This window comes from Lepisosteus platostomus, chromosome 13 (assembly GCF_059453375.1).
Source record: "Lepisosteus platostomus isolate fLepPlt1 chromosome 13, fLepPlt1.hap1, whole genome shotgun sequence".
NCBI lineage: Eukaryota > Metazoa > Chordata > Actinopteri > Semionotiformes > Lepisosteidae > Lepisosteus > Lepisosteus platostomus.
The window spans coordinates 26,455,144-26,481,911 of NC_142623.1; the positions used below are offsets into that span (position 1 = coordinate 26,455,144).

The following is a 26,768-nucleotide window of genomic DNA, read 5'->3' on the forward strand; positions in this document are numbered from 1 at the left end:
AGAAAGACACCTCGGGCTTCATACAGACAACAGAATTATTTGTGTTCAGCTTCAGTACATCACTGTACAACTTGCTAGAAATATTACCTCACCTACAGAGTAAACAGGCAAAGAGTAGGTATGCTCAGAATGCCGTCAAATAAATTAGATTTAGTCCAATTATACTCTCCATAGCATTCTAGATTTAATGTAAACATATTTAATCTGGGCTAATTACAGTAATTAATCCGTGTCTTAAGTGATCGTAAGAAGATCAATTATGAGAGGCTTTGAGAGAAGTGAACAACTTTAAAGTGAATGAATCTGATTTTCATTCTAGGATTCAGCACAACTACATACAGTAAACTAAGGGCAAACACATATACAGGACTTCCCTAAACTCAAAAACCATACATCTTTTTGCAAGCAAGTTAGAAACAGAAGAGGTGTTTAGCTTTCATCCCCTTAAAGAGTTCATTTGGTAAATACAGGGCTCCATTTTTAATAAAGTCTCTTATACGTGCAGTGAAACACGTGAAACACCAATTTCCATTTTTTTGCCTGAGGACTATATTGCCTTCTGTGTGCAAGGTGACCTTGGGTCAGTTGAGGACTTGGTTAAAACCACCATGGTAGAAATAAAAAGGCTGAAAAGGACATAGTGTTAGTGTAACATATCCACAGTAACCCCTGAAATCAACAAAATGAAACTGTAGCAGTTCCCAGTTTTTTTTAGAAGAAAAAGCTGGGAAGTTCCTTTACGATTTTGCATGTGTTCTTTTATTTCTCTACATTTTGTTTCTGCTGTTACATTTACAGTATTGCCTGTTCCTCTACTGCTTATTCACTTGAATTAAAACATGGATAGTTGTGCTGGTGTCATAGAATAAGCTTCCCAGGTTCCTTCGCCTTCATGTGAACGGAGGGATTGTGATGCAACAAATACAAAAATAAACCCCTTTGTACGGACTGGATGCCTGAAGTATGGGAAACTCCCCATCTCCATTAATAACCAAAATATTTTGCACAGAAAATAAGGACATTAACACTTTGAGCACTGGAGTATACAGTAGGTTCAATATGAATTATGAAAATTCATTGCTCAGCATGTTGTTCATCAACCTCCTTTACTGCAACCTGTAAGTCAACAGCTTTGCTGTCCTTCCTATCCCAGAATGTAGGCTTATCCATCCTGTCTCACTTGTATGACTTAGGACCTTTCTTATTACTCCAGCTTCTTCAGTCTTGTTGTATTGATCATGAAATCCTTGTGTGTTACAACTCAAGGAGAGACCCCTAAATAAACACTTATCCCTCTGCCGAGGATTTGTCTGTGCACTTACCCTAAAGAGCATGATATTGACTCAGAGCAAGGAACTGCTGAAATTGCTTGGGAAGCAGTGTGGACGAGTAGTCAAATTATGGGTGGGACACTGCTGTTGTACCCTTGACCATAGCTTTTCCATTTACCAAAAATTGATTTGTGCACTGTTAAATTTTAGTAGGTTACAGTCTGCTAAAAAGAGAATTAGGGCACAGGTTTGTCAATAACTTCCTACTGTGAAAGACATTTCAGCTTAAAATAAATTGGCATTTTCAGTTAGAAGTATTCCTTTGTAAGTGAATATTTCTTTGACTTGGAGAATTCTTTTACCATCAATCTACTTTCCCTTAGAGTCTGTAAATAGTTTAAATTACTTTTTACTTTTTTTTCCCTGAGATGGCAGCACACAGTACATATAGCATTTCAAAGGACCAAACAGAGAATATGCTGACGCCTCAAAACCTTTGTTTTAAACAAAGTAATCATTGTTTACTTTCTTACGTTACAGAATTTAGCCCTGATTGCTCAAATTATGTTTTAAGATATATTTGTATGTATCTCTTTCCAATATGAATTGTATGGTGTAATTTTTACAGAATAATGTAAACCCAAGGGATGAGATATCAGCTTTACCATACTTGCATTAGGCAGGTAACCTGTATTCATCACAAAGCACAGGCTGTCTTCATAGCCAGACTGTATCAGCAAAAGGATGCTGCTTCTCAACAGCTATTGTAGGGGAGTCTTAGGGGTCCCACCTGTGCTAACATTTTATTTCAGAATCCAGTCCTTAGCTTTCTTAGTATTGTTCAGGAGTAAAACCTGATCTGGACAAGAAAGGTGGTTCGCAATTTAAGGGACATTTAAGCAGGTTTCTGCTATGCTGATCGCATAGAGAAATCTCCAAAAGCCCATTCTTTTTCTTACTCAGGCCTTTCATTTTGCAGCAGCTGGCATTCTTTTATGTCTGCTCGCTTTCGTGTTTGTTTGAAGTTGGTGTGGTGCTGCTGGGTTTTATTTGTCATCTGGTTTTATTAAAAGCGGATGTTTTATGTTGGGAACTGCCCGTCTTCCTTTAATGAGTCTGTGATACAAGTAATTAAGCAGCCCCTCTGCGTGGAGACAGGGTAGACATGTGCGGAAGGCAGCGCATTCTTATGAGAGGCAGCAGCTTTGATCAGTCACACCTGTGATATGGAAGCAAAGACTGTTCAAAAAAGATTTCAGGAGCGCTTGCAGTTAGTATTTTATGCCGTTGAAGTTCGCATACTGTAAATGATTTACATCCTCTTTAAAGTTACTATTTCACTAAACAAGCATTTCACAAAGTAGAGTTAAAAATCCAGATGACCTCATAGCCCTCCCGACTCAAGATTACCATTTTCAGACAAGCTGCACTGAAATCCTGATATCATATCATTGTATTCAAATTTGAGTGTCCGTAACCATGAATAACGAGGAACATGCACTGTGACATCCACTTTGCACACATTCATCCATAGAGGTGGCACCGGAGTCAGGTAGGACCCGAACATGTAATTATGTATTTCTAGAGTTATATAATTCTAGATGTGGAACATTTCTATCTTTTATTTTGTTATTATTGATTCGACAGTACTTAATGCAATCTCTAATCCTAAAGCTAAACAACATGTCTCCAGCTGACATGGACACAACTCAAACCTTCGACGCTCCGGCTGAAGGAGTCGGCCCAACCTCGCAGCCTCTATTTTCTTTGGTTGCTATAGTTGCAGCTTCGATCATGGCCATATTTTCAGAAGTGGAAAGGCTTGAGATAGAGCTCTCTATTTTGCCATTTCTGGATTCTCAATCGCAGTTCAGAGGAGTTACTATACTTCACCACCAGTTTCTGGAATCTGGCATCAGTGAGTGTTTGTCAAACCCTAGCCTTCAACTGCGCTTCTACTGTTATCTATTGCTTAAGTTAATATTCTATTTAACTGAAAGCAGTGTCATTTTTTTTGTCTCATGAGTTTGTGTTGCAGCTGCAGTGAAAATGTTTGTTTTCAGTGTGCAAGAAATGTATACTTTACCAGCTTAGTCTCCACAGAAATAGCAAACAAAACAGCAAATTAAATGGGAGGTTCTGGACTGTTTTGCAGGCCTCACTGGGAAAAACAGAAGCAGTCAGGCACAACAATTTTTCATCAGTTCGTATAAGTTCATGCTGAGTTGGGAAGAAGCTAACATTTAGTGGATTGGTTACAATTTTGAAGAAGGTTTTAGTAGGCTAGATGTTTCACCTTCAGTAACCTATAGAGCCAAAGGCAGGAATATGTACTCTTCTGCCCAGTTACAGTACCTCACCTTTATTAATACATCTGTCTGGTCTGTGAGTGCTATACGTTTTGCTGAAAAAATATCATTTTATGTACTCAGCTTGTTACAATGCTTTTTTCATTGACTGTAAGCATAATTTTGAAACAAATTGTACTGCATATTATTTTTTATCTTAAGCTTTTTATTTTTTGAATTTGAATACAGATTTATCTTCATTGTCACGTACTGTACATGTTTGTTCCCTCATACTTTACAATGTTAGGCAAAATTATTTGTAGGGATACTGAACATGCTATTATGTGCAACTTTTGTTTTTCCTCAGACTTTGATGTTTTATTTAATATTCCTCTAAAAGCAAAAACATGTGGAGATAGCCAGGCTCTCATCCTCAGATAAATATGGCCATGTCTTAGTCTCCCAGAAGTCATTTTTTGACATTGCTGTTTTCCACACTGCTCTCTGTTTGGTATTCCATTGTGGCCTGTTGTTATGTGGCCTGGCAATGATCTATCAGCCTTGCTTTGCAAACCACATGTCCTCTGTTTTTTAAAGATACCTCATATGCTGCTGTTTTTGTCTCCACTGGGTGACTGGGATAAAAAGTTTAATACTTAATCGCATAAAAGGGCAGATTTGCTTGTGTCCTTAATTTTAACATAAATAACAGATGTAGATATGTCATACCTGTGTCATATGTATTTTAAATGGAACCTACTTGGAAAATTAGTTCAAGAGTGATATGGCTTGCTTATTAAATGTGTATTGCAGTGCATACTGTAAACAATTAATTAGTGAGAAAGCCATTTCAGGAAGTAAATTGATTGCTTAAGGCATTCTCCCACTAAACATTTTATTTTCTGCAGCTATTAATAAATAATAACATGTACTGTATTTGGAAGCACTCAAGCAAAATATGAAATAGCAAGCCATATCACATGAACACCAACAATGAAAATACAGTATGTTCCCCATGTAATATACTGTATATACAATAGGTTTCACAATTATTCATTTTCTTTGGTCAGGGCACTGTAGTTTATTTATTTTTGATAAATAAATGTGCTTTATTTTTAATTTCTAACTGGATGATGTGTTCCCAGTTTAACTAATGCTCAATTTAGTTAGGGTTGGGAATAAACCTAGGGATAAACAGGGCAGAGTGGTGGCTCTGTGGCAAGGGATCTGCACCAGTGGTTGGAAGGTTGCTGGTTCAAATCCCACAGCTGGCAGAGGAATCCTACTCCATTGGGCCCCTGAGCAAGGCCCTTAACCCCAACTGCTACAGGAGTGCTGTACAATGGGTGTACTCTGACCCCAGGCTCTCTCTCTATCTGTGTGTCTCATGGAGAGCAAGCTAGGGTATGTGAAAAGATGAATTCCTAATGCAATAAATTGTATAGGACTCCTAAAGTGATGTAATGTTAAGGCTAAGGTTTGGAACAGAATTGTGCAGTAAGTAATGAACCTATGGATTTTACAGTGACCTTTTGATACCTATGCTTATGATTTGTTAAGCATCTATGAGATTATTAGTATACAGTAAATTCAAAGATTGTTTGAGAGTTGCACTGTGGTAGCCTAATGAACAAAACATAGCAATGCACCACATGGAAACTGAACAGCTGATTTTGCATCAGGGATTCTTACTATATTTGTGTAAGAAAGTTGTACAAATCATTAATATTCCATTTTAACAACATGAATGTTGTCCTTAGCCCTGTAGGTATCCTGCTTGGGAAATTGTTGATAATGAATAGGAATCACTTCCTTTGAAAGAAAACATATCTCTTTGAACTGTACATAAGGCTGAGATCTTCAGTCTAATCTGAGAGGTCAAGACGAGATATTGTTTCTGGTGATGTCTGTTAAAAAGTGGCACTGTCCATTCTGTTTGTACTATGCCATCCAAACAGTGGGACCAGAGACTGAGAAAAACATTTCCTTACAAAAGTTGCTACAGGTTTCCTTTTAGCAATGCAAAAAAGAAGTAATATATAATATAAAAATAATATAAAGAGAAGTATTCTTCTCTTTACCATGGGAACAATAAACAAAGCAATCATACCATATAGATAAGAATAAAATACAAAATATGAAAAAGAACAGGTATGATACAGTAGGAAGACAGACAAATGAAAAATATCAGTGTGTACAGTTTAATAAATATTAGTCAATTCATTAAATAGCAGGAATTCCAAAACAATACATCTTGTGGAAAACTGAACAGATAAAAGATAAAACTGACTGTTAAAAGTATACAAGGCAAAGTAAAAAGAAAGAGAGGAATGTTTGTTAGGGCTTGTTGCCTTCCCAGAAACATGTACAGTAAGCAAATTGAAGAACAATGAGCAAGGCCTTGCAGTGAAACTGAGTAGGTGGATTGCCCACTGCAGGGGATTCACAAACAGGCACCTGGGGACTCCCGCAAGCTTTCCTCTTCCACTCCACTGTGTCAGGCCTCTCTGCATCTCCCATCGCCTGTCTGCCTGGAGACTGCACTCTCTGTGGGGGAGGAGCCGGGCATGAACAGCTCTCAACCTGCTTTAGTTCATTGCACCTTTACTTCTCCAGGACAGCTTTGTGGCTTGCGAAAGAAACAAGAAAAAGTGCCTCACAACAGAGAGGACACAGATCTAACCTTCAGGGCAATTTTGCATAGCACTACACTGCATCGTCTTAAGTTGATGAATTTTAGAAATATACGTCTTGTCTATTTAGCAATTTTTATCCACCGAATTCACAGAATATACTTCACAATGGAATTACTTGATGTTTAAAATAAAAAATTTAGTTATTTCACCAATAAAAACAGATATTCAGCATTTTGTAATGAAAATGCTTGTGATGTATTTTATGGTGTTGAATTCCAAACTCGCATCATTTTAACCCTCTATATTAATATAAGTATACGAATTGCAGTACGGCTGGATTCTCAGATGGATTACGGCAACAAAGAAATTAATTTCTGTGAAAAATGCTGCAAAGTGGCAGAGAATCCCCACACAATTTCCCACACAAGTTGTGCGTGGGATTTTGTTTAAGGGTCTTCTTCAGATTTCACCTGCTAAGGGAGCAACTCACCATGGTTAGATTAACAATTGGGGTCTGTGATTACAGTTTTCTAAACAGACAGATTAAATTAGTGAGAGTGACAGTTAATTTTGAACAGCGCTAAAGTTAGTGTGAGTAAATGCTGTGTTTGGAAAAAAAGAATTACATGTTAAAGAAGTCTCTGATCTTTTTCCCTTTTTTCTCCCAAACCTCCTGCCAGGTTTCAATCAAACCTGAGAGACCCATTGCCCCACATATTTGTGTCAGAGGCTTTAGATAAACAGTGGAGGAAAGAGCACTGGAAATGTTCAGGGAAGGGGAAGTACAGTAGTACCACATCTTGTTACATGGAAAAAAATAACTTTGTCTTTGCGGACATTGTGTGATCAATCCAGGCTTGAAGGTTGATTTTCGTGCTGCTCTGCACATTGACAAGGTGAATGGTAACTCAGTAAGCAGTATCTAGATTTAGAGTTTTGTGTAGTTTAGCTGCTCTGCACAGATCACTGGGCTATGCTGTATCCCTGGTACTCCTCTCCTACCACACAAAGAGGAAGTTCAGGCCTTATTTATTAAGCATTTATCTCAACATGAATAATATACTTTGGCTTCTTCTCTATGAATAATCTTGAGTTTCTACAATACCACACAGGAGGTTAATTTCTGTATTCACTGTCTTGCCAGGTCTTTGGTATACCACATAGTCAAGTGCTTTTTGATGTGGGTAAGGCTTTCTTTTTTAAGTTGGCAGGCAGGTATTTTTTATGAATTGCTCAGAAACCGTGTTACTTTCTGTTATCTTCTGTGCTATTGTATCAAAGTTGAAAAATACACTTTACAAAAATAAATGTATATTGTTGTTTTTACTATCTAACAGTTTAGTGTAATTCAGTGAAAGCCCTGTCTCTGGTACACTGTTAAATGGTTTCTTATGAGTTAGAGGTTTGAGAATATTTCCTAACAGAATGCAGTACATCTGGTGAAGGCTCTCGAAGAGACTTTTTCTGTGTGCTTTTCTGTATGTTTACATTGAAACCTCACAAGGGTCTTCCATGTGAAGCAACAGAAGGAATGTCTCTGCTTTGGTGAGCAGAGTAACTTTTTCCATGTGATTAGAGAGGAGTGTAGAATAAATTTAGTTATCCATCTTTTTCTGACATGGAACATGATTAAAAAAAACTTCCTGTTGAGGGAATGAGTTCATATTTGTACTGTACTCCCCTTAAACAAAGAAAGGGTGATGAAAAGCAGCCATAAAACACAGAGATATTTTACTTGTTCCCTCAGAGCTGTTTGTGTTGGTTGCTTTCACTAAAAAGCTGTATTTTCTCCAGCAGGCCCTTTGGAACTCAAATTGTTTTTCTCCCAGCAGATTTATTCCTTTGCATAACAACTGACTTTTAACTATATGAAAAGGTCTCGGTTTATTCCCCTTTTAAGGTAGTGATGTATTGCAGGGGGATTAGTGGAGCACTGCTGTTTCTTACAGCCAGCCTTTGCCATTGTAATTTACACTTTATTGTGTTGACAGAATAAAAGAAACTAAAGAGGAGGTTTTTCTATAGGTCATACAGGCTACACTTTGTAGAATACTTTGTAATAAGGTTAGTAAATAGAAGCAGTTATGTACTCACTTTTGCTTGTGCAATCATTAAAAACTAACCCTGTCTTTAGATTGTCTTCTTTTAGTCCTCTAACTTTACAGCTCCTGGAAAATTCCCTCGGATTTTGGACATTTTGCAGTGTGAATCCTCACTTTTAAAATATCACAATTTATTACCTTTCTTGTACGTATGCTACATATCATAAAGTACAGAGGAAAAAAAAAGTAATGAACAGGTATTAATATCTTTGTTGCCAATTATTTCCATATAATTAGATGCAGTTTGGAATGTTTTATGAGCAGATTGGTTTACCATGATAACAATAAATTGCAATTTTAAAAAACTGATGTTCACGTTTAAAATATTCCACATTTCTCCCCTATAAAGGCAGGGGCTAAAGGCTTCTGTACAGCTTATGTTGTTTTTCAAAGATTGTACAGCCTACAGACAAGGAAGTGATTGCTCCTTTAGACTGGTACTCTTTAAGGGTGAGAAATCAAAGGCACTTTGTCAAGCTGGAATACTGTATATAGGATAGTGTGAGAATGTGTTAACACCTGAGGCAGAAATTGTAAGTGTTATAGGGAGGCTTGCAAATTGAACAATACATTCTGTGTAAACTTTTAATGAACAGATTTCTTTTTAAGTTATTGAACTGGTAACTAGAAATGAACACATGGCATTTTGTGCAATCATGTAATGAACGGATTGCATTTTCTTTTTTTTTGGTGTTAAGAGAAAAATGTGCTGTCTTGGATTGTCACTTGAGTCTTTATTTTCTTGATCTTTCTGTAGAACATGTGTTGCTCAGAAATATGAAGTTATTGGTTTTAATTTATATAGCGCCTTTTATGACACATAATCTGTTACAGTCATATACTGTAGATGTTTAGAGGCATTGGACTTCACACACTATGGCATTCATTACCTAATTAATCAATTGACAGGAATATGCAGTTAGGAATCTTCAGACCTATCTGTTTGTCTTAATTTGTCACTGTGTCCACAGCACTCTTCTATGTGAAATGCTGGAGGGTGCAATATAAATGTGACATTTGTTGAGTGATGAGAGTGTTTTATAGTCACATAGTGCTTCCTCAGACTAGAAGACATGTGCATGAAGCTCTTGGTGTTCAGTTTCAGTAGTCTCTTTCGTCCTGTTAAACACTTTGGGCAATTTGTGCCTGGAGGATGTTTATGGGATGCAGTGTCGATTGAATTATTGGCTTACAGATTGATGGGCCTTATTCAGCAGCGTGAGAGAGCATATTTAATCTGGCAGCCTGTTAAGTGGAGGGTGAGAAATAGATTTGATGGAATGGGGTGGGCTTTTTCATGTGGATGTGGTCGAGGTGCACCTGAGAGAGACAAGAGCGGGGAGAGACTGTCTTGAAGACAGTACTATCACAGGGCATTGCTGGTGACACAGACCTCAGGGTCCTGTCTGTTCTACTTAGCAATATGGTACATTCTATCTGAACATCACTTACAAGACGCGACAGGTGATTTCTTATGGTATGCAATTTTTGAAATATACAGAGGCATTGCATCAGTAAACAGACTCATGCATTTGAACAGAATATGCTTGCCCTGCAATTACACATAGCACAAGCAAAGAATGTGAAATGCTGTACATGCTCTGTGGTTCCCCCCATTTTTTTAGCAGCGTCCTTGCATATTGAGCAGACAAGATCCTGTTCAACTAGTTTGTGGTATCACTATCCAGAGCGCAGAATAATTTGAGCTCACTGGAGTACATGTCCATGATTTGGCCAGCCAATGGCAGATCAATGACTTCTTGACTTTCTATAGGTCTTTGCGTTGCAAGGGTAATAAGGTACAGGTGCGATCCAAAGGGAAAGAGTTTTATTACATAATCTGGCCATTTACCTGATGTGGATCCTGGTGAATTTGTGTAGGATATTCTCAACACATTCATGTCAAACCATTCTGATTAATCCACTTCCTATTTTCCCCTTAAAGTAAGTAGATTCTGCACAGCAGTATGCTTCAGTCCCACAGAAGGGATTTGTGGCTTCCAGAACATGTATAACTGACAATTAAGTTAACCCACTTACAGTATTACTACCAAATTACCTTTCCAGAATAAACTGATGTTCTTTCAAATTTAGCCATTTCAGAAATTTCTCTCTTTTTCTGGCTTTATACAGAAAACAATATATTGGTGTTATTTTTGAGTAGAAGATGGAATTGCAATACAATCTTAATATTATGAGTTACCATTTTGCACTTTCAACTGTTTCTGATAATGGGATTCAGTGTTGTATTGTCCCTCAGGGGGTGACTGGTAACTTACACAGATCATTTTATAGCTGAAAAGAGAAAGTAATTTTTCACTTAATTGTGATATTTTTGTGGAATCTTTAATCAGGTTTACCCCAGTGATTCAATTTTATCATTAATGGAAAAGGGCTAGCAATCTTATGCACACAAATCCCTTTATTTACTTATAATAGGGATCTGTTAAAACATTGTGATCATTTTAGAGAACTTACAATCAAAAAAGGCAGAAATGATTCTTGTGAATTTTAGGAACATATACAGTATGGAACATAGGTAGTCTGTGGTTTTTTGCTATAAGAAACACATGTAACAGAAAAAAAATGGTATGGATCTGCTTTTTTGATGTGGACTTTGTGTTTTCCAAGAAATGTAGAATACCTAGAAATCTGTCTTTCCCCCTGCAGGCTGGGGTGATCCGCACTGAGCAGGAGGAGTTCTTCATTGAGCCCATGGAAAAAGGAGCACATGTGACAGAGGAACATCAGGGTGGTAGGCCCCATGTGGTGTACCGCTCTTCTGCTGTGAAAAAGCCTCCTGCCAACTATTCCGCTGATTTCCACTCAAGAGGTAAGTCTCCCATTCTGTGCCACACACATGCCCCTTGTGGACACACACCAAATGAAGACCAGTGAGAGTTGCATTTTACCTCATGTTGGTGGAATAATACTTTTGGAACAACATTGTGTGTGAGCCTGGTCAGTACCTGGATGGGAGACCTCCTGGGAAAAACTAAGGTTGCTGCTGGAAGAGGTGTTAGTGGGGCCAGCGGGGGGCGCTCACCCTGAGGTCCATGTGGGTCCTAATGCCCCAGTATAGTGACGGGGACACTATACTGTAAACAGGCGCCGTCCTTCGGATGAGACGTAAAACCGAGGTCCTGACTCTCTGTGGTCATTAAAAAATCCCAGGGCGCTTCTCGAAAAGAGTAGGGGTGTAACCCCGGTGTCCTGGCCAAATTTCCAATTGGCCCTTACTAATCATGGCCTCCTAATAATCCCCCTCTATGAATTGGCTACATTACTCTGCTCTCCTCCCCACTGATAGCTGATGTGTGGTGAGCGTTCTGGCGCACTATGGCTGCCGTCGCATCATCCAGGTGGATGCTGCACATTGGTGGTGGTGGAGGGGAGTCCCCATTACCTGTAAAGCGCTTTGAGTGGAGTGTCCAGAAAAGCGCTATATAAGTGTAAGCAATTATTATTATTATTATTATTGTAAATTGTAACCTGGGGTGTTGGTAAAACACATTTACAGTCTATCAGGGCAACGACAGCAGCACCATACTACAAGGCCAGAAATTGTTTTTCATGAACCTATTGTGCACATCCTTTTTGTTTGACTTTGAGGTCATTTTCTTTTGTTTCCATGTTAATTTTGCTCATTCTTGTTCCATTCATTTGGCTTTTTAAAACCAAGCCCTTTATTACAATCTTTTGTTTGCTGTTGTTGTTTTCAAAAATGAATGGGATCGAAGTGGTATACTGTACATCTTTGGCAAAAAGGACTCTTTGAAGCGTAGTTGTGTCTTGTAAATCAGATTTAGAGACAGGTGTAGTGTTACACAGTACTACTTACAGTTTTCCCATGGTCAAAATGAGAGCAGTAGCAATATGGAAAATTTGTTGCTATGTGCTGTTGTTTAATTCTTTATTCCTCAACCATTTTGATTCCAGAGACTGGATGGAAAACTCTGTTGTCAACCTCTTAGACCTTTCATTTTCAAGACCAGTTTTGCCTCTTTTTCTGGGATTAAAATAATATTGCACAGTCTGTTTAGTACAGCTAGAAATCCACATAGATTGTTTGAGTGTATTTATTATTACTAGTGAAAATTTACAATTAACTTTTAAACAAAAAATGACCATTTCCAGTGAAACAGTAAGAGTTCACAGTTATTAATTTAACAAATTCAATAAAAAATGAAGAGACTATGCCAAATATTCAAATATGTATTGGTCTGACAGCAGAAGGAGTGTATTATTAACTTTTTATGCACCTTCAGTTTGTGGAGCCAAGCTAATGAAGCAGAAAGCTGGTTTACTTTGAGTGGTGAGTAGAATTTTGTGAAATTCTGCTCCATTCCCATAGATTGAATGTAAATTAAATGTGTTTGTGTGCTTTTTTCCCTTAAACATGTTTTAAAAGAAATCTCCCATGAATCACTAAGGAGGCTCACATGGACTTGTGCCACTCCACAAACTTGTTGTTGAGAAGCACTGGTTTAAATTATTCAAATTAAGATGTATTTTATTGTTGTAGAGTACAGATGCAGTTTCTGTACTATAATATACTAGAACAGCTTTCACTTTCTAGGAACCATTCCAGTAACCTATTGAAGGGGGCGTTTGCCAGCTTTTTGGGGAGATCTCCTCATAAAATACGTTCCATATGCCACAGTTATTTCCTGATAATTCACTTCCCTTCCCCACCCCCTTTAAAGCTGTCATCTTAGCTATCCGAGAGCTTAGGGGAGCTGGACTTCAGCAGACATCCTCTTTTGCCCCTGAGGGGACTGCAGGTCTACATTTGTTAGCTGCTCTGTAGTATCCCTGAAATGCTTTGAAACCTTCAGCAGCAATGAGAAAGCACAGCATGAATGTAAATTGTGGTTGTTTTAACAAGGCTGTAAACTGTCAGGATTCCGAGAGATGTCAGAAAGGTGTAGAGGCATTTCATTATTGGCATAATGTATTCTTTTAGGCTTCTAAATACCATTCCCATTTTGTTTTTTTCTGCTTCATAATTGTATAAAAACAATTTTTTGGTCTTTTGTTCTTATTGCTCCTTGTTTTTGCCACTGAAAAAAAGTGAGCTCAGCAACTTGCTGTGAGATCAAGAGAGGTCAAGAAGGACAGTAAATTGTTTGTAGCCTTGAGTTTGCATTTCCATATATAGATCAAGTGCCTCTGTGTTCAAATTGGGAATAGGGGGCACTTCGTTATCCAATGGTTTGTAGAAATATGGAACAAGCTACACAACCTTGTTGTTAAAGCCAATATTCTGGATTCTTTCAAGAATCTGCTGGGTTGGCTGCTTAAATCAATCAGCTACCAAATGAGCCTAAGTTACGAAATGGCCTCCTTAATTTGTAACCTTTCTTATGTTCTGTCTTTAGTAAAGTAATGGCTTTGTGGTCAGTGTAGTCAATTTTTTAAAAAGTAATTTTTAAATAGTGAAAGGAAAAAAACGAATATTATTGGATAAATCCAAGCTTTCATGGTGTTGAAAGTGAATGGTTGTTGTGAAGTCAATGGGCTGTATTTTTAAAATGTGAAAAAGTGAATTAAGTGGATAATATGTAACTTTAAAATATTTAGATAAAGTATAAAGCATTCCATGCAAAATGACAAACTGAATGAATCAGCTAGAGTGATCTTTATTTGGCAATTTCTGATTATGTATTAAAGATTATTCACAAGCCTGTGTTTAAATATTAAAAAATAAACTCCAATACAAATGATAATACAACAGCCAAACCAGATGAAGCACCAGTTTATACAGATCAAAACAGGAATTTTCAACTGAGTTCATGATGAACTCTAATTCCACTTGCCAATATTATAACAGACTGCATTAATTTGAGTGTTTGTTTAAACATGGATGATGCTAAAAATGTAATAATTGTTTTGTAAATTTTGATAACTTTCCCCTTGGCTAAATTTTTATATATATATATACTGTATGTAATTTTTGTGGCCCCTTTGGAATGAGATCTTAGGACCCGTTTACCCTTTGATTTTTTCATATCTGCATAATTTGTGTACTTGAACTGCTGGTCGCAAGAGTGCTTCATCTGGACTGCATTACATATTTCATAACTGATGTAACCTTTGGCTGCACTTTCAACTGACTCCCCTTTGCTCCAAAATGTGAGTCAATGTAATGTGAGGCATTTAAGGTTTACATGTAGAACTTTTTTTCCTTGACAAATTTGGTCGCTTTTGTGAATCTCATGTAATGTAGGTTATAGTACATTATTGATTTCTCATCCTGACTTTGCCACAATGCAGCTATTCTGTGTTATTCCTCTCACACTCTTGAGATGTGAGATAGTGGTCTTGTTGATGATTCTTGATAGAAGAACACATTTTTTTACTTTGCTAGACTGAAAAGGGTTGAGACTGGGTTGCTGAATTTAAACAGCAGTATAGGGTGAGCAAAAGGTAATTGTGCCAAATCTCAGAAACAAAAACAGATAAAAAGGTTTAGTTAACTTACTCTATTGTTTGTAGAGAACACATTTGAACCTGCCAGGAAACAGTTAAATTCTTGCATCAGCTAGAGTAATAGTATTTTTTAGGAAAACAGGCTACTATCAAAACCATATGCTTTTGCATTTTGGAATTTCTCTGGAATTATTTTTGCCTTTTCTAAGGTTTTCTTGCCTTGGAATCCTATGTGGTCTATAGCTGGTTTGTCAAGACATTCCAATTGTAAGTGCATTCCAATTTTAATGACTTTTTTCAATAGATTTTTTAAATATGTTTTTGTAGTATAAATAGCTTTTGTGATATGCAGTTTATTGAAATTAAAGGTGTCACTCTCTATGCCTTTAGACTTCTTTCTCCTACAGATATTTTTTTTTTTTAAATGTGGATAATAATATTTATATTGTCTTATATACTGTAAGTGTAAAGTTGTTTGTGTTGGTTTGGGTTTTGCACTGTAGAGCTTATAAATACATTTTCAGCTATGTACTGTATATTCCAAAATATTTTAACATCTCTAGTCTTTACAAAATATTCTTTCTAAAAGGTGAGAAATTTTTTAGAGTTTTTTAGACTTTTCAAGGGCTGTTATGGCATCCTGTTTGAGCGATTAATTATTTCCTTTACATTTCATGGAAATTCTTACTTTGTTCCCATATACTGTACAGTATATGCGAACATTAAATTTGTTAAATTTTGTCTAGGAAGCACATGGTTTCATATAAGTTCATGAAATTTTAAGTATCTTACTTGTTTCATAACCTTTCACTTAGAATAGAATAACAGAAATGACCTCACAAGTGACAAGACAGCTGGTGTTTGCATCACAGATGCATTACTGAAGCCACTCTCTAGTTTAGTGGCAGTGGCTGGCAGATGTGAAACACACCAACAGAAAGCACAGTTCAGACTCCAGGAAGCTACTGAACTACTGCACACATGACAGGCAGAGATGCATTACCTGCTGCTTGCTGAGTGTTCTCATATCTCTGTGAACATCTAACAGAAGCAGCGTTGTGATGTGATGCAGCTGTAATCGCTGTTGGAGATGGACTGATGCTGCTATTAGTGGTGTTATCTCAATTTATGCGGGGGGGCAGTAGCTGTGCATTTACAAAATCAACTTAGTTTTGAAAAAGTTATCATTGAAACTTCACTTAGTGATAATAATGCACAGTTGTAATTCAGTACAGTGTAAAATAGAGAAAAACAATGGTAATATTTTTACGGCACTTAAGCCAGATGAATTATAGGACCCAACGCGGTGACTAATAGATCTCAATGAAAGCAAAGGGAATCTTAGTGTACTTATCCAAATCGGGTTCAAGAGTCGTGGTCAAATACGGGTTCGCTAGTCAGGAAGCCAAAGGTTCAGAAGCCAAGAACTAAGCAAGGAAATCTCAAAACAGAGACGAGGAGCTCCACTTGGTGTAAACCAATACTAAGCTTTGAGGTGAAGGTGGTGAGGGTTTAAGTATTCCAGGATGTAGTGGGTGCGGTGGCGTTTGCAGAAATTGGATAAGACTGAAGTCTTATTAGGAATAATGCGGGTTCATTTGCGGGAGTTGCGTAGGGTTGGATTCTGATTGTGATTGACAATAGCTATGACAATAGCTTTTCCTAAAAATACAGGGTGTGATAAATTCAATTTGAAATTAGCAAGAAAAGGGGATATAAAACCTTTGATTGCCCTACTCAGAAGTCTCACCTTTTATTCTTTACGTGCAGTAAAATGAAATGACAAGAAGTCAAAGATCAAGATCAAGTAAAAAGACAGAAAGAAATCAGTTGACGTTTCTATAGAAACAAATGTGGTTGTAGTCTTTCAAGGATCATATATATTATTGAAATCATTCTTTTATATAATGTTGGGTGTTGGATGGTGCAAAAGGTCTTTCAGATCTCTTCTGGTGTTTTTCTGAAGCTCTAGAAAACAGAGCTTCAGAAAAACACAAACACAAACACAACCACACAGCATTTAGATTGCCCTTTGAAGCTGTCTATTAGCTAATGAAAAGCAGGAATCAACTGTCCAAGTTGAAAAGATGAAAATATTTGCTTTATGGGAATTGGATTTTCACATTCCTCATGCAATTACAGAAGCACTGGCTCAGCTTCTGGACTGGACAATGTTAGCCTTCTTTGTGTGTAACTCTCCTGGGCATCCATTTTCAACTCCAGCATCTTGCTCAGGACTGCTGGACTTATTTTGTGGGGATTATAGCATGTTGGCACTGGCCACCAGTGATCTGAAACTGTGTAAAAACATAAGAATTAAAACCTGACAGCTGGCTGGTGTTTTATTTTTCTGTGAAATTTCTTCATCTTCCCTTTGTCTGTTGAAAAAAAGTGTGAAGCAGTCTGCAAAGGACAGAATGTTTGAAGACAATATATAATATGATTAACGTGTTTAATTTTTCTTAAAATATCAGTCCACTACAGAACATTGGAATTACCCATCTCTGGTAACTCACGATTCTGTACGGTATCTTGAGCAATTGTTGAAAGTCAAGTGTTTTGCTTGGTGCTGACCATACAGATCATTGTGAAATTGACTACCACACTTCTTACTTGCTTCTACAAAGCCCTGTTGACTTTTGTGATCCTGCAGTAATGGACAATTGTTACCTGTGTGCCAAACACCCTGGATTTTTACATCAGGGGGTTCCTAATACAAAGTATGATGTTGAATTCTCATATTTAAACTAAACATAAAAACTGGTAAATCCCCCTGCTTTGTATTTGTGGTTGTTTGTTTAGTATTGCAATTGAGTGGGCTTAAGTGTCCCCTTCAATTATATTGAAAATTCTGTTTTCTACTTTAGTGTAAACAGTGTTGCAATAAAAGGAAACTGAGCAAAAACTGTACTTTTGATTTGAAGATTTGAAAAGTATTCATGTTCTAAAAATTAAAGTGGTACTCACATTAAAAGTACAGCCAGCAGCCATATCACCCTGCAACTCACAACTGGCAAAAGTTTGGAACAAGATTTAATATTTAATGCATTACTTTATATGAAACCAATGTAGATATTTAAGCGAAAGAGTGATTTGCCTAGCTGGAGAGTCTTGGATGTATTGCATCTTGCTAAGAAGAGTGTTCGTGAGTCCAAGAGTTGCAGAAATCAGGCCTTGATGTTATAAATGCATGAATCAAGCACTAAACATCAGACATTGGTAGGAATAGCCTAATTTGGGTAATAATTCTAAGGTAAAAAAAGAGGTCTTAATCAAAGTTTTCATGTGGAGCTCAGAAGATAGGAGGGGATCAAGTATGACTTCCAGATTCCTGAGTATGGCTGATGAGTAAATGGAGAAGCCATCTACCACTACAGTTAAACTCTCCAGCTTTTCCAGATGGCATTTTGTGCCCACCAATGAAATTTCTGAAATTGTGAAAAAAAATTTTAATAATGTGTTAAAATGATGTGCAATGATGCAGAATATGCTCTCAATCTTCCCACTCTATACATGCTCATAGACATTTCTCTCATCACAAGCCTCTCCAGTTTTAAGGATGTTGGATATTTTTCTATAAAATCAGGCAAGACACTCATACAATTTTAAAACAGAATAGTTTGAAAGCAGTTTGGTGTTTGCTTCTATTACACCAAAGAAAATAAATCACAAAGCCTACTTTCCTCTAGTTTGTTTTAATCTTCTGGGGCTCAGTACCCTACAAAACATCACTGTCAGAGTCTTCTGGGAATAACCCAGAAAACAGGTTGGTGACTTGCTCTTGAATTTATGCTGAAAGCCTTATTATTTTGTGACAGGCCTCTGCACACCTTAGAACAGCAGGTCAGAATGAACAAGTGTATTAAAGGTGTATTAAAAGTTATTTTGTTTTAACATGCTTTGCAGATTTGTGTACTGTACCTTGTCTAGCAGACAGTGATGTGTGTCTTGTTCTTCAGCAAGTCAGCTGCCATGCATTTCCTGAGGCAAAGAAAAGACTTCAGGTGAAGAGGTAATGTAAAGACAGATCAGTTGGATTGGGGATGCCTGCAGTGCCACAAATGAGGGCTTAAAGTATATGTGCATTGAGCACCTTTCTGTCATTGCTTTGCAGCCCTTATAAAATAAATACTGTATACTGTATATCATTGCTTTTCCACATATATATTCCAAAAAGCTATCAGCTTATGAAAAAGGAAGCACCCCCTAAGATCAAAGGTGAAAAATTGACTAATTATTTTACAGAAGTTTAAAAAAAAGTCCATTGGACTTTGGAAATGTCCAGGTACAGTATGGTGCCAAACAGACAGTGAGAGCTCCATAATCTTGAACTCCTCTAAGGGTGTGGACTCAAAGTCTATTCTGTGCGATTCACCACTCTGAAATTAAAGGTGGTTTCCTTCTTTAGCTCAAAACCAACAAAACCACCATTAAAGTGTGCTAAAATATTAACGATTCTGAATAAAATTTGTTTCAGACACATTTCAGACACTTTTTTCAGTGCACAGGTGAAAAACAACAGCCTGTTAGAGTCCAGCTCAGCATATGGCAAACTAGTAGTTAAAAAAATCAGACAACCAACTCTGCAATACATTACTGTGGTGAGCTGTTTGAGTCCATGTTGTATTGGTTCAAGTGAAAAATGAACTTCCATCATACTACAAGTGGAAGTGTTCTATTACAATCCAGGGTCATCTTTCATCTTGCATGCTTTCCCTTCTTCTGATCAAAGTGTTCTACACCAGTGGTAGGGTTTAGAAGATCTGATGATGAAATATAAGAAATATGTGAACCCCCCTCCCCCTTTTAGAATTTAAGACCCTTACAAAGGGGTACAAGGGTGTAATGGTCAAAATAGTAGTGTGCAATTAACAGTGAAAAGGATTTCATCATGCAGAGCCATTTCTGGTTTGGTAAGGGTGAAAGGTTTCATAAAGCAGTACTGCCTTATCCCCCTTAGAAGGCATTTGTTCTATTAAACACACAACCCCAGAAACAACCTTTTGGAAAAGGAAATCATAAACACAAAACCCAAGCAACCCCTTTAACAGTAAATAACAGCCTTGGATCTGGGTCATTTCAAACAGCTGAGCAATAATTAATCACTGGGAAATCAGCCCTGTGGAGTATTGATTTGATTTTGAGAAACCACAGGGTCTTAATTGAGCCATTCCTCTGAAAAGGCAACTCTGCTACCTTCCTCCCAGTTGCAGAGGTAACATGTTAGACTCCAGTAAATTAATTTTATGGTGTAGATGGGCTTGAGGAATAGGGGAGGGGGTGGTGAAAAAAAATGAATAATAGGTGCAGGGTTCTTTTAAAATTATTTATTTTTTGATGGATTACATGTCTCAAAATGAACACTGTGAGATGCCTGCTAGCCCTAAAAAAGACAACAACGATATCAAAAGAGTCTGGTAGCTTGGTGTTATTTCCATAACTTGCTTGCAGACTAGAAAGAGGAAGCTTGGTGCTTAATGAAGCTGAGGAAAATACATATAAGCACTCAAGGCTCCCAGAATATAATGAAATATGTTAAAGAATATCTTTAATACTTACAGATCGCAAGGTTTTTTCCCTTAAAGATACATCTTCAGCTTTGCTTATCGGGACTGAAAGAATAGACCTGTTTCAACAAAGTTCAACAATCCTGTAGGCCTAGAGCATTTCCATCAGTGTTGGCATGAAACATTCTAGGATGAAACCCAGTCAGTTTCTGTTTTCTTGCACCACCCCTAGCCACTTGGACATTTTTCTCTTTAGGCTTTTGGTAACTTCATTGGATGTGCTGTCATAGCTCTGAGGAATTTGTGCGATTAAATCTTCCTGTCCAGCAGTTTTACAGCTCAGTAAGTCTTAGGGCCTTAGTTGCGAGGAAATGTGCTGTGTGTATAAGAGAGTTGTATTTGTTTTTCTGTTTGTAGTGTGCAACAACATTAAACAAAGTTGCTGCATCATTAAGCAGTAATTAGTTTGATATTGTAAGCTGTCAGGTCTTCTACAGGGCAATATTTGTTTCAGGACCGATTACCTGCCTGTATTTGTTTCACTAGGTTCACTTTTGCATCCCAGGCCTTTTTTGGGTATAGTATCTCTCATCAGTACTTTAACAATCAGCTACAAAATGCAAACATAAATGCAAATTTGAATGTTTTCTCATAGGCTACACCTTCTTTCATATTTAAAAAACCTTTCTTAATAAAGGCCTTTTACTGTAATTTTGTTTATTGTCAGATGAACACTTCTCATTTATAAAGCAGCAAAGAAATATGTTGGACTGACATCCACTGACCTTTCTTAGTACAATTTCTATACTTGATCTACATTACGCATGGTAGTTTCTGTCTTTACATGATTTTGTTCTCAAAATGTATACCAAAAAAATCTATTTATTGTGAACCATTGACATTCAGTAAATTATCACATCATACCACAACTGGGGTTTTGTGGTTTGATACTCTTACCAGACTATGGTTGACCACAAGTTTGTCTAACTTTGCAATGATTTTAAGCTTAAAAGAAAACAAGGATGGAGTCAAAATGTTTTGAAAAGCTTTCTTCCATTTGGAATTCAGGAATGTTGCAGGTCTGGCAGTCTTTACACTGATTTCTTCCTTCCTTACCTTTGCACCAGTAATAGAATTCAAATCTAGCACTTTTTCTGTTCAGATCTGTGCTGAGAATACTGGGGCAACAGTTTATACTCTGAGCGTCTTTTGTTTCCCCAGAACATAGCAATAAGTTAATCTTCCTCTGCAAACACTCCAGCTGACTTGGCCAGGTGATGGGAAAATGATCTGACAGGCTGAAGCTGTCAGGCATTCTGGAAGGCATTCAGTCTCTTTAGATCTCTCTTTTTCACTGACCAGCCTTCAGCAACAAAGTCAGGATTTGCTGCCCAATGATGTAACAGAGGGGAATTGGCTAATTTAAAACTTTGTTTTAGCAAAGTCTTGCATGGGTGTTAAACGCTGCTGATGTTGAGCAGCAGAAGACATTCTCTACTTCATGTTTTCAAGTTTTAATTAAAGTTTTCCAGTTTTCTTTGTTATTCTGTGTAAATTAGTTGTGCTATTAAAAAAAGACTACCAAATAAAAGTTTTTGGCCACAGAAAAGCAAACAGACATTTATTCTTATGATAATATACTTGACAGACATGGCACTGCAATTTCTGTCCAAAGAGTGGGTACAAACAGGAACCTCCACATTCCCTCAGCCTTGACCAGCATCTCTTGCCAGTTCAGAATGAGAAGGCAGTTCAGAATTATTCTGCTTGCTGTATAACTTCCTAGTCACAAAGGTTTCAAAATGTCTCAGTGGTAGGGGGAGTAATCCATATTAATCAATTTAAATTCTGTGAGTAATTCAGCTCCATAGTAGTTAAAGGTTAAGAAAGCAGTTGGACCATGGGTGGTTTTACAGTTGTGTTACAGTATGTTTAGTGTGAGAGTGCCCTTAAAAGTCAGGGCTGTTTCAAAGTGATATTTTATTAAGATTACTTACGCAGCTTCCACTCCTGAGTTGGGGTTGTATTTGGGATTGATGTAGTGTTAGGCATAGTACAATCTAAATTTGTGTCCATAACAAAGTTTCAAGCTCAGCTCAGAGTTCCCACTTAAGCTACTAAAACATAGCCATAAAACTAGTATATGAGATACTGTATTATACTCAAAGCATATAATAGCTTCTAACAGTTTCTTTCAATCCAGGGCCATGGGGGAGCTGGAGGCTATCCCAGCAAGCAACGGACGCAAGGCAGGGTATTCCCTGGACGTGATGCCAGTCCATTGCAGGGCAGACTGCAAGTACCAGTATGTTCTTGGAGGAAACCAAAGCACCCAGAGGATACCCACACAGAGACAGAGAACAGACAAACTCCACACAAATAATGCCACAGGTCCAGAATTGAACCCAGGTCCCCAGCTCTGCATGGCTTGAGATAGTAATTAAGAAATTGAGAAAAGGATCCTACAGCTACCCCAGCTTAATTGTTTACTGAACCACAAATCCATCACAAACTCATGCTAATTCTTTTAAGGGAGAACTGTAATGTATATTAGATAGTGAAATACAGTAGCTTAGCAAACCTTTCGTGCTAAGGTTATCTGTTTGTATGAATTGATTCAAGAAAAAAATGGTGAGCTCCATTTATTCTTTAGATGTTAAACTCCCCTTAGTGGTGAGAACTCGGTCCCTCTGAACACTGGCAGCACTGTACACTTTAATAGAGTAAAATGTTAGGAAACTCTAGCTAAGATGCAAATGACTATACAGTATATGCAGTAGTTATTGTATTTATTCAGGGTAGAGATTTTATGTCACTGGAGGTCAGCTGCTTAGTTGTAATTCTTAAATAGTTAATAAAGGATCATAAAATCAACAGTTTGTTTGTTGTAGTAAAGTAGTTATACTGTTTCTAAGTAGTAAGTCTACAGTAGTACCACAGAAAGATATAACAAGTGCAACATACACAAACTTGTGCGTTCTTTGGTAAATACAAGAGCACTTCTAAGCTTAAAACAACAAGTCTTGTCTGGAAATTGCATCTGAAACAGCAGAGCACTGTGTCAGAAAAGAAGCCAGAGAGTGCATCTTAATTCCTGGAATAAGGTTTAGCTAACACCCTGAGTTCCCTCCGTCTGTTATAGAAAACAACAACAGCCTTCTTGTTTATTTTCATCCCACAAAATGCTGCCTAACTATTGTAGCTGTCTCACAGATATGGGTTTGACATGCTTTTCAGTCTTTTTAAACAGTACAAGAGAGTACAGGCAATAAAACATGCTGTGGCTTAGATCACAGATAATACAAAGAAAGATTTTTAAAAATCCTGAAGATAAAATGATATAAAGGAGGGCAAGGTTTTCTTAGATCCCAAATTAAAAAAAGTTTTTTTTTAGATGGTATAATACTAAATTCTTTTAAAGCTCCTTTGGTGTATCAAGAAAGTTGGTGTTTGAGGAAAAAAAATTAAGACAAAACCCCAGAGTGCTGAAGAGCTATACAGGTGGCTGCTTATTTTTGTGTTGATCTTTTGAAGAGATTAAATTGGCAAATCTGCCCTGATGTTACACAACCTACAAACACAAAATAATTAGTTTGCATTTTGTTCTATGGATATTTCCTACAGGTTATTCAGAGAACCAGTTGGCAGAGCTCCAATTTTTAAGAAGCAGATAATGTATCTGTTCCAAAATATACCTGTTAGTAATGTGTTTAGTGGCTGAAAGCAGATACACAATTCAATAAAATGGCACTCCTTAAAGAAAGTCTTACAGATTTAGAAAAATGTTGCAAATATAAACTTTGCTTTGAAAATGTGCTATTTGCATATAAACTTCCAGTGGGATTACAATGTAGTATTTGTATTGTTTTGTTTTGATTAATAGTATACTAGATACTGTATATTTCTGTCAGATACAATCTCATCGCTTTACTTACAGTACATGACTGTATTATTTGGACGTACATAAATACTGTATAAAATGTCTTTTGACAGACAAAATTGTGACCATTTGATATTTGAAAAGGTCTAGCTACAGTATTGTATGTTTTTGTTCTATGGTTATTATTAGAATAAAAACTAGTCATAAAATGAAATACTAAGAAAGAGGAACACAGGAATTGTATACTGTATGGTTATATACTAATATTTTCTTGTCCTTGACTCTTTTTCCCAGTTAATTTAGCCCGTCCAATGATCCATGTAGCCTGCAGTATTGCTACCACTTTAATGGACTCAGATATGGACAAAAACTTCTCTTTGGTGACCAGCAGTCCCCAATGCATTGATACAGTTTTTAAAAAATCTTATCTTGGCTATCAAGGCAATTTTTGTTCTCATTACCAGTGCTTGTACATTTAATCCTTTTCAAAGGATGGAATCCCTCAAAAATAGCAAATGATTCTCTTAGGTAATTATGCTGCAGAACCCAGCAAATGCATATTTTCTTTGGGCTACATCTGTGATGGTAATGGGGTTTAGGCCCCAGATTACCCCTTATGTACACCTTGCTAATGTTAAAGAGCTGACTCACACCAAGTCTTTATTTATGATTAGATGTAGGATAGCTGTACAATCTAAATCTTTCCTATGTAGATTAATATAATTATATAGAAACAGAAAATCAATGCAGGGCTGGGATGGCATGTACAGTGCTTGGATACACAGGGCAAGCAGTCTTGCAATACCACATAAGACCAGTAAGCACAGATATACTGTATCATTATGTTTTATCAATTGATCCTATTTGTTTTTGTTCTGACAAAATAATTTTACCGCCATAGCTTAGAAAACTACAGTATCTATTTGCCACTCACTGTAGGCCCCAAAAACAAATAGGCAACTTGCCCAGACTGGGATTTGAGCAGTAATTTCCACAGCTATTATCTTAAGGTTTAATGATGTTTGCCACCAGGGACCCCATTTATAGCACCTTTTCAGGGTAGTCAAAATTAAGACACATTGAAATGAAGCTTCAAAACAGACACAGTTGATGGCATATATGCCTTGAGAACTGTATTGGAAATTCTCCTTTCTTGTCATCTGGAGAGAATATCTCCTGACAGGTTGACTTAACAGTAGCCGTTAGCAACAGTAGCTGCAGCTGCTCTCCCGTAGCGACCACTGTTTCTCAGTTATTGTTTCTCTGTCTGTGGTTGGCCTTGAGTCAAGTACAGGAAACAGGTCACATTGTTTCATGTAACACATAAACTTGTTTAGTTCTTCCTGAACCAAAGCGTTTAGGTGATATGAACAAATGTCTTTAAGAAATAAAATATTTTCAATAAGGCCTATTAATTTGTTAACTTGTTTAGTCATGTGTTTCAGAAGGCCTAGAATAATTTGTAACAATAAAGCAGCAGCTTTGTTTTGCTGTCTTCCCTACTTCCTTTCTTTTTTGTTCCTGTCTTTTAATAATTGGCTGAATTAAATTATCTGTCTGAGAAACTTTCTGTCTCATTTTTCTAACAAGGTTGCTGATTAACAAATACTAAATTTAATACAGTTCCTCTCAACAACAAATCCTAGATCAAAGTGGCTTAAGTACACATTGACAACATACAGTAGGAGCAATGTTATACCAATTCCTTTCATAGACACCTACTGTAAGTCTAGATGTCAAGTATACCATGTCAAGTAAAGTGTGGAATCTTTAGTGGATTTCATCCTACAATATGAATCTCCCATGCATGAAAAAATAATTTCTCAAGCAACAATATGTTGGGTTAGTCTCTTTGGGCTTTACATTTCATTTTCTGGAGGGAGTTTTATACTTTAAGCATACTCCAGAGGGGCTTCATATTAAATTGGAGCTCGTCAGGAGAACCATAAATCCCAGGCAATGCTAGATGAAATAGCTTTCCTCTGCTGGGGACCAGCAAGAAACTATGGTTTGTGCCTTTGCTTTAAAAAGCTAAAGATTGACAATAGGCCAGATTATGTTCACATTTCTCCATCTCAGCATACCGTGTACTCTAGAAGGCCTAAGAAATACATTTATGGGTGATTACAGGACACCACTGCATCATAGTTATACTGTGTCTAAAAAGTCTTGATAAACCAAAATCCGAGAACATTAATTTGCATTTGGACTTCTCTGTTTGGTTCTGTTTTGAAGCAGATGTAAACGGTTAACACACTTTTTTTTGGCTTTTCTACTTTTGAGTTTTGTTGTAAATGAGCTGCAGAATTGTAAGTGCTTAAAAGTTTAAAATGAAGTTCTAAGAGCAAGCACCTAAGGTGTAAAAAGTAAACAGACAGAAAGTACCATGCAGGAGGCAGGCCTGTCCAGTTCACCTTTAATAAAAGGGAATGTAAGGTGTACAATGACATTTGCAAAGTAGGATTAAGAATTTATGAAATCCACCCAACTGAAGAGGTCCTGTTGACTTTATGATCCTGATGGTAATTCCACACTGTGATTGGCAGGATATAATAGCAGAACAAACTTCACCCACCGTGTTTTCCAGAGCAAAGAAAATGAAACACCTAGTGAAGATGCCAGAGCATTTTACTTTGTGTTGTCAATGCCTTG

General features: G+C 37.2%; 1 protein-coding gene across 2 annotated transcripts in view; it reads left to right on the plus strand.

Annotated features, from left to right (window-relative positions):
• Positions 1–26,768, plus strand: part of adamts2a (ADAM metallopeptidase with thrombospondin type 1 motif, 2a) — a 180,781-nt gene that overhangs the window by 46,368 nt on the left and 107,645 nt on the right. For both annotated transcript variants that reach the window (XM_088603857.1, XM_088603858.1), the window contains exon 3: positions 10,968–11,130. In XM_088603857.1, the coding sequence (XP_088459983.1) occupies positions 10,968–11,130 (163 nt within the window). The remainder of the gene's footprint in view (positions 1–10,967; positions 11,131–26,768) is intronic.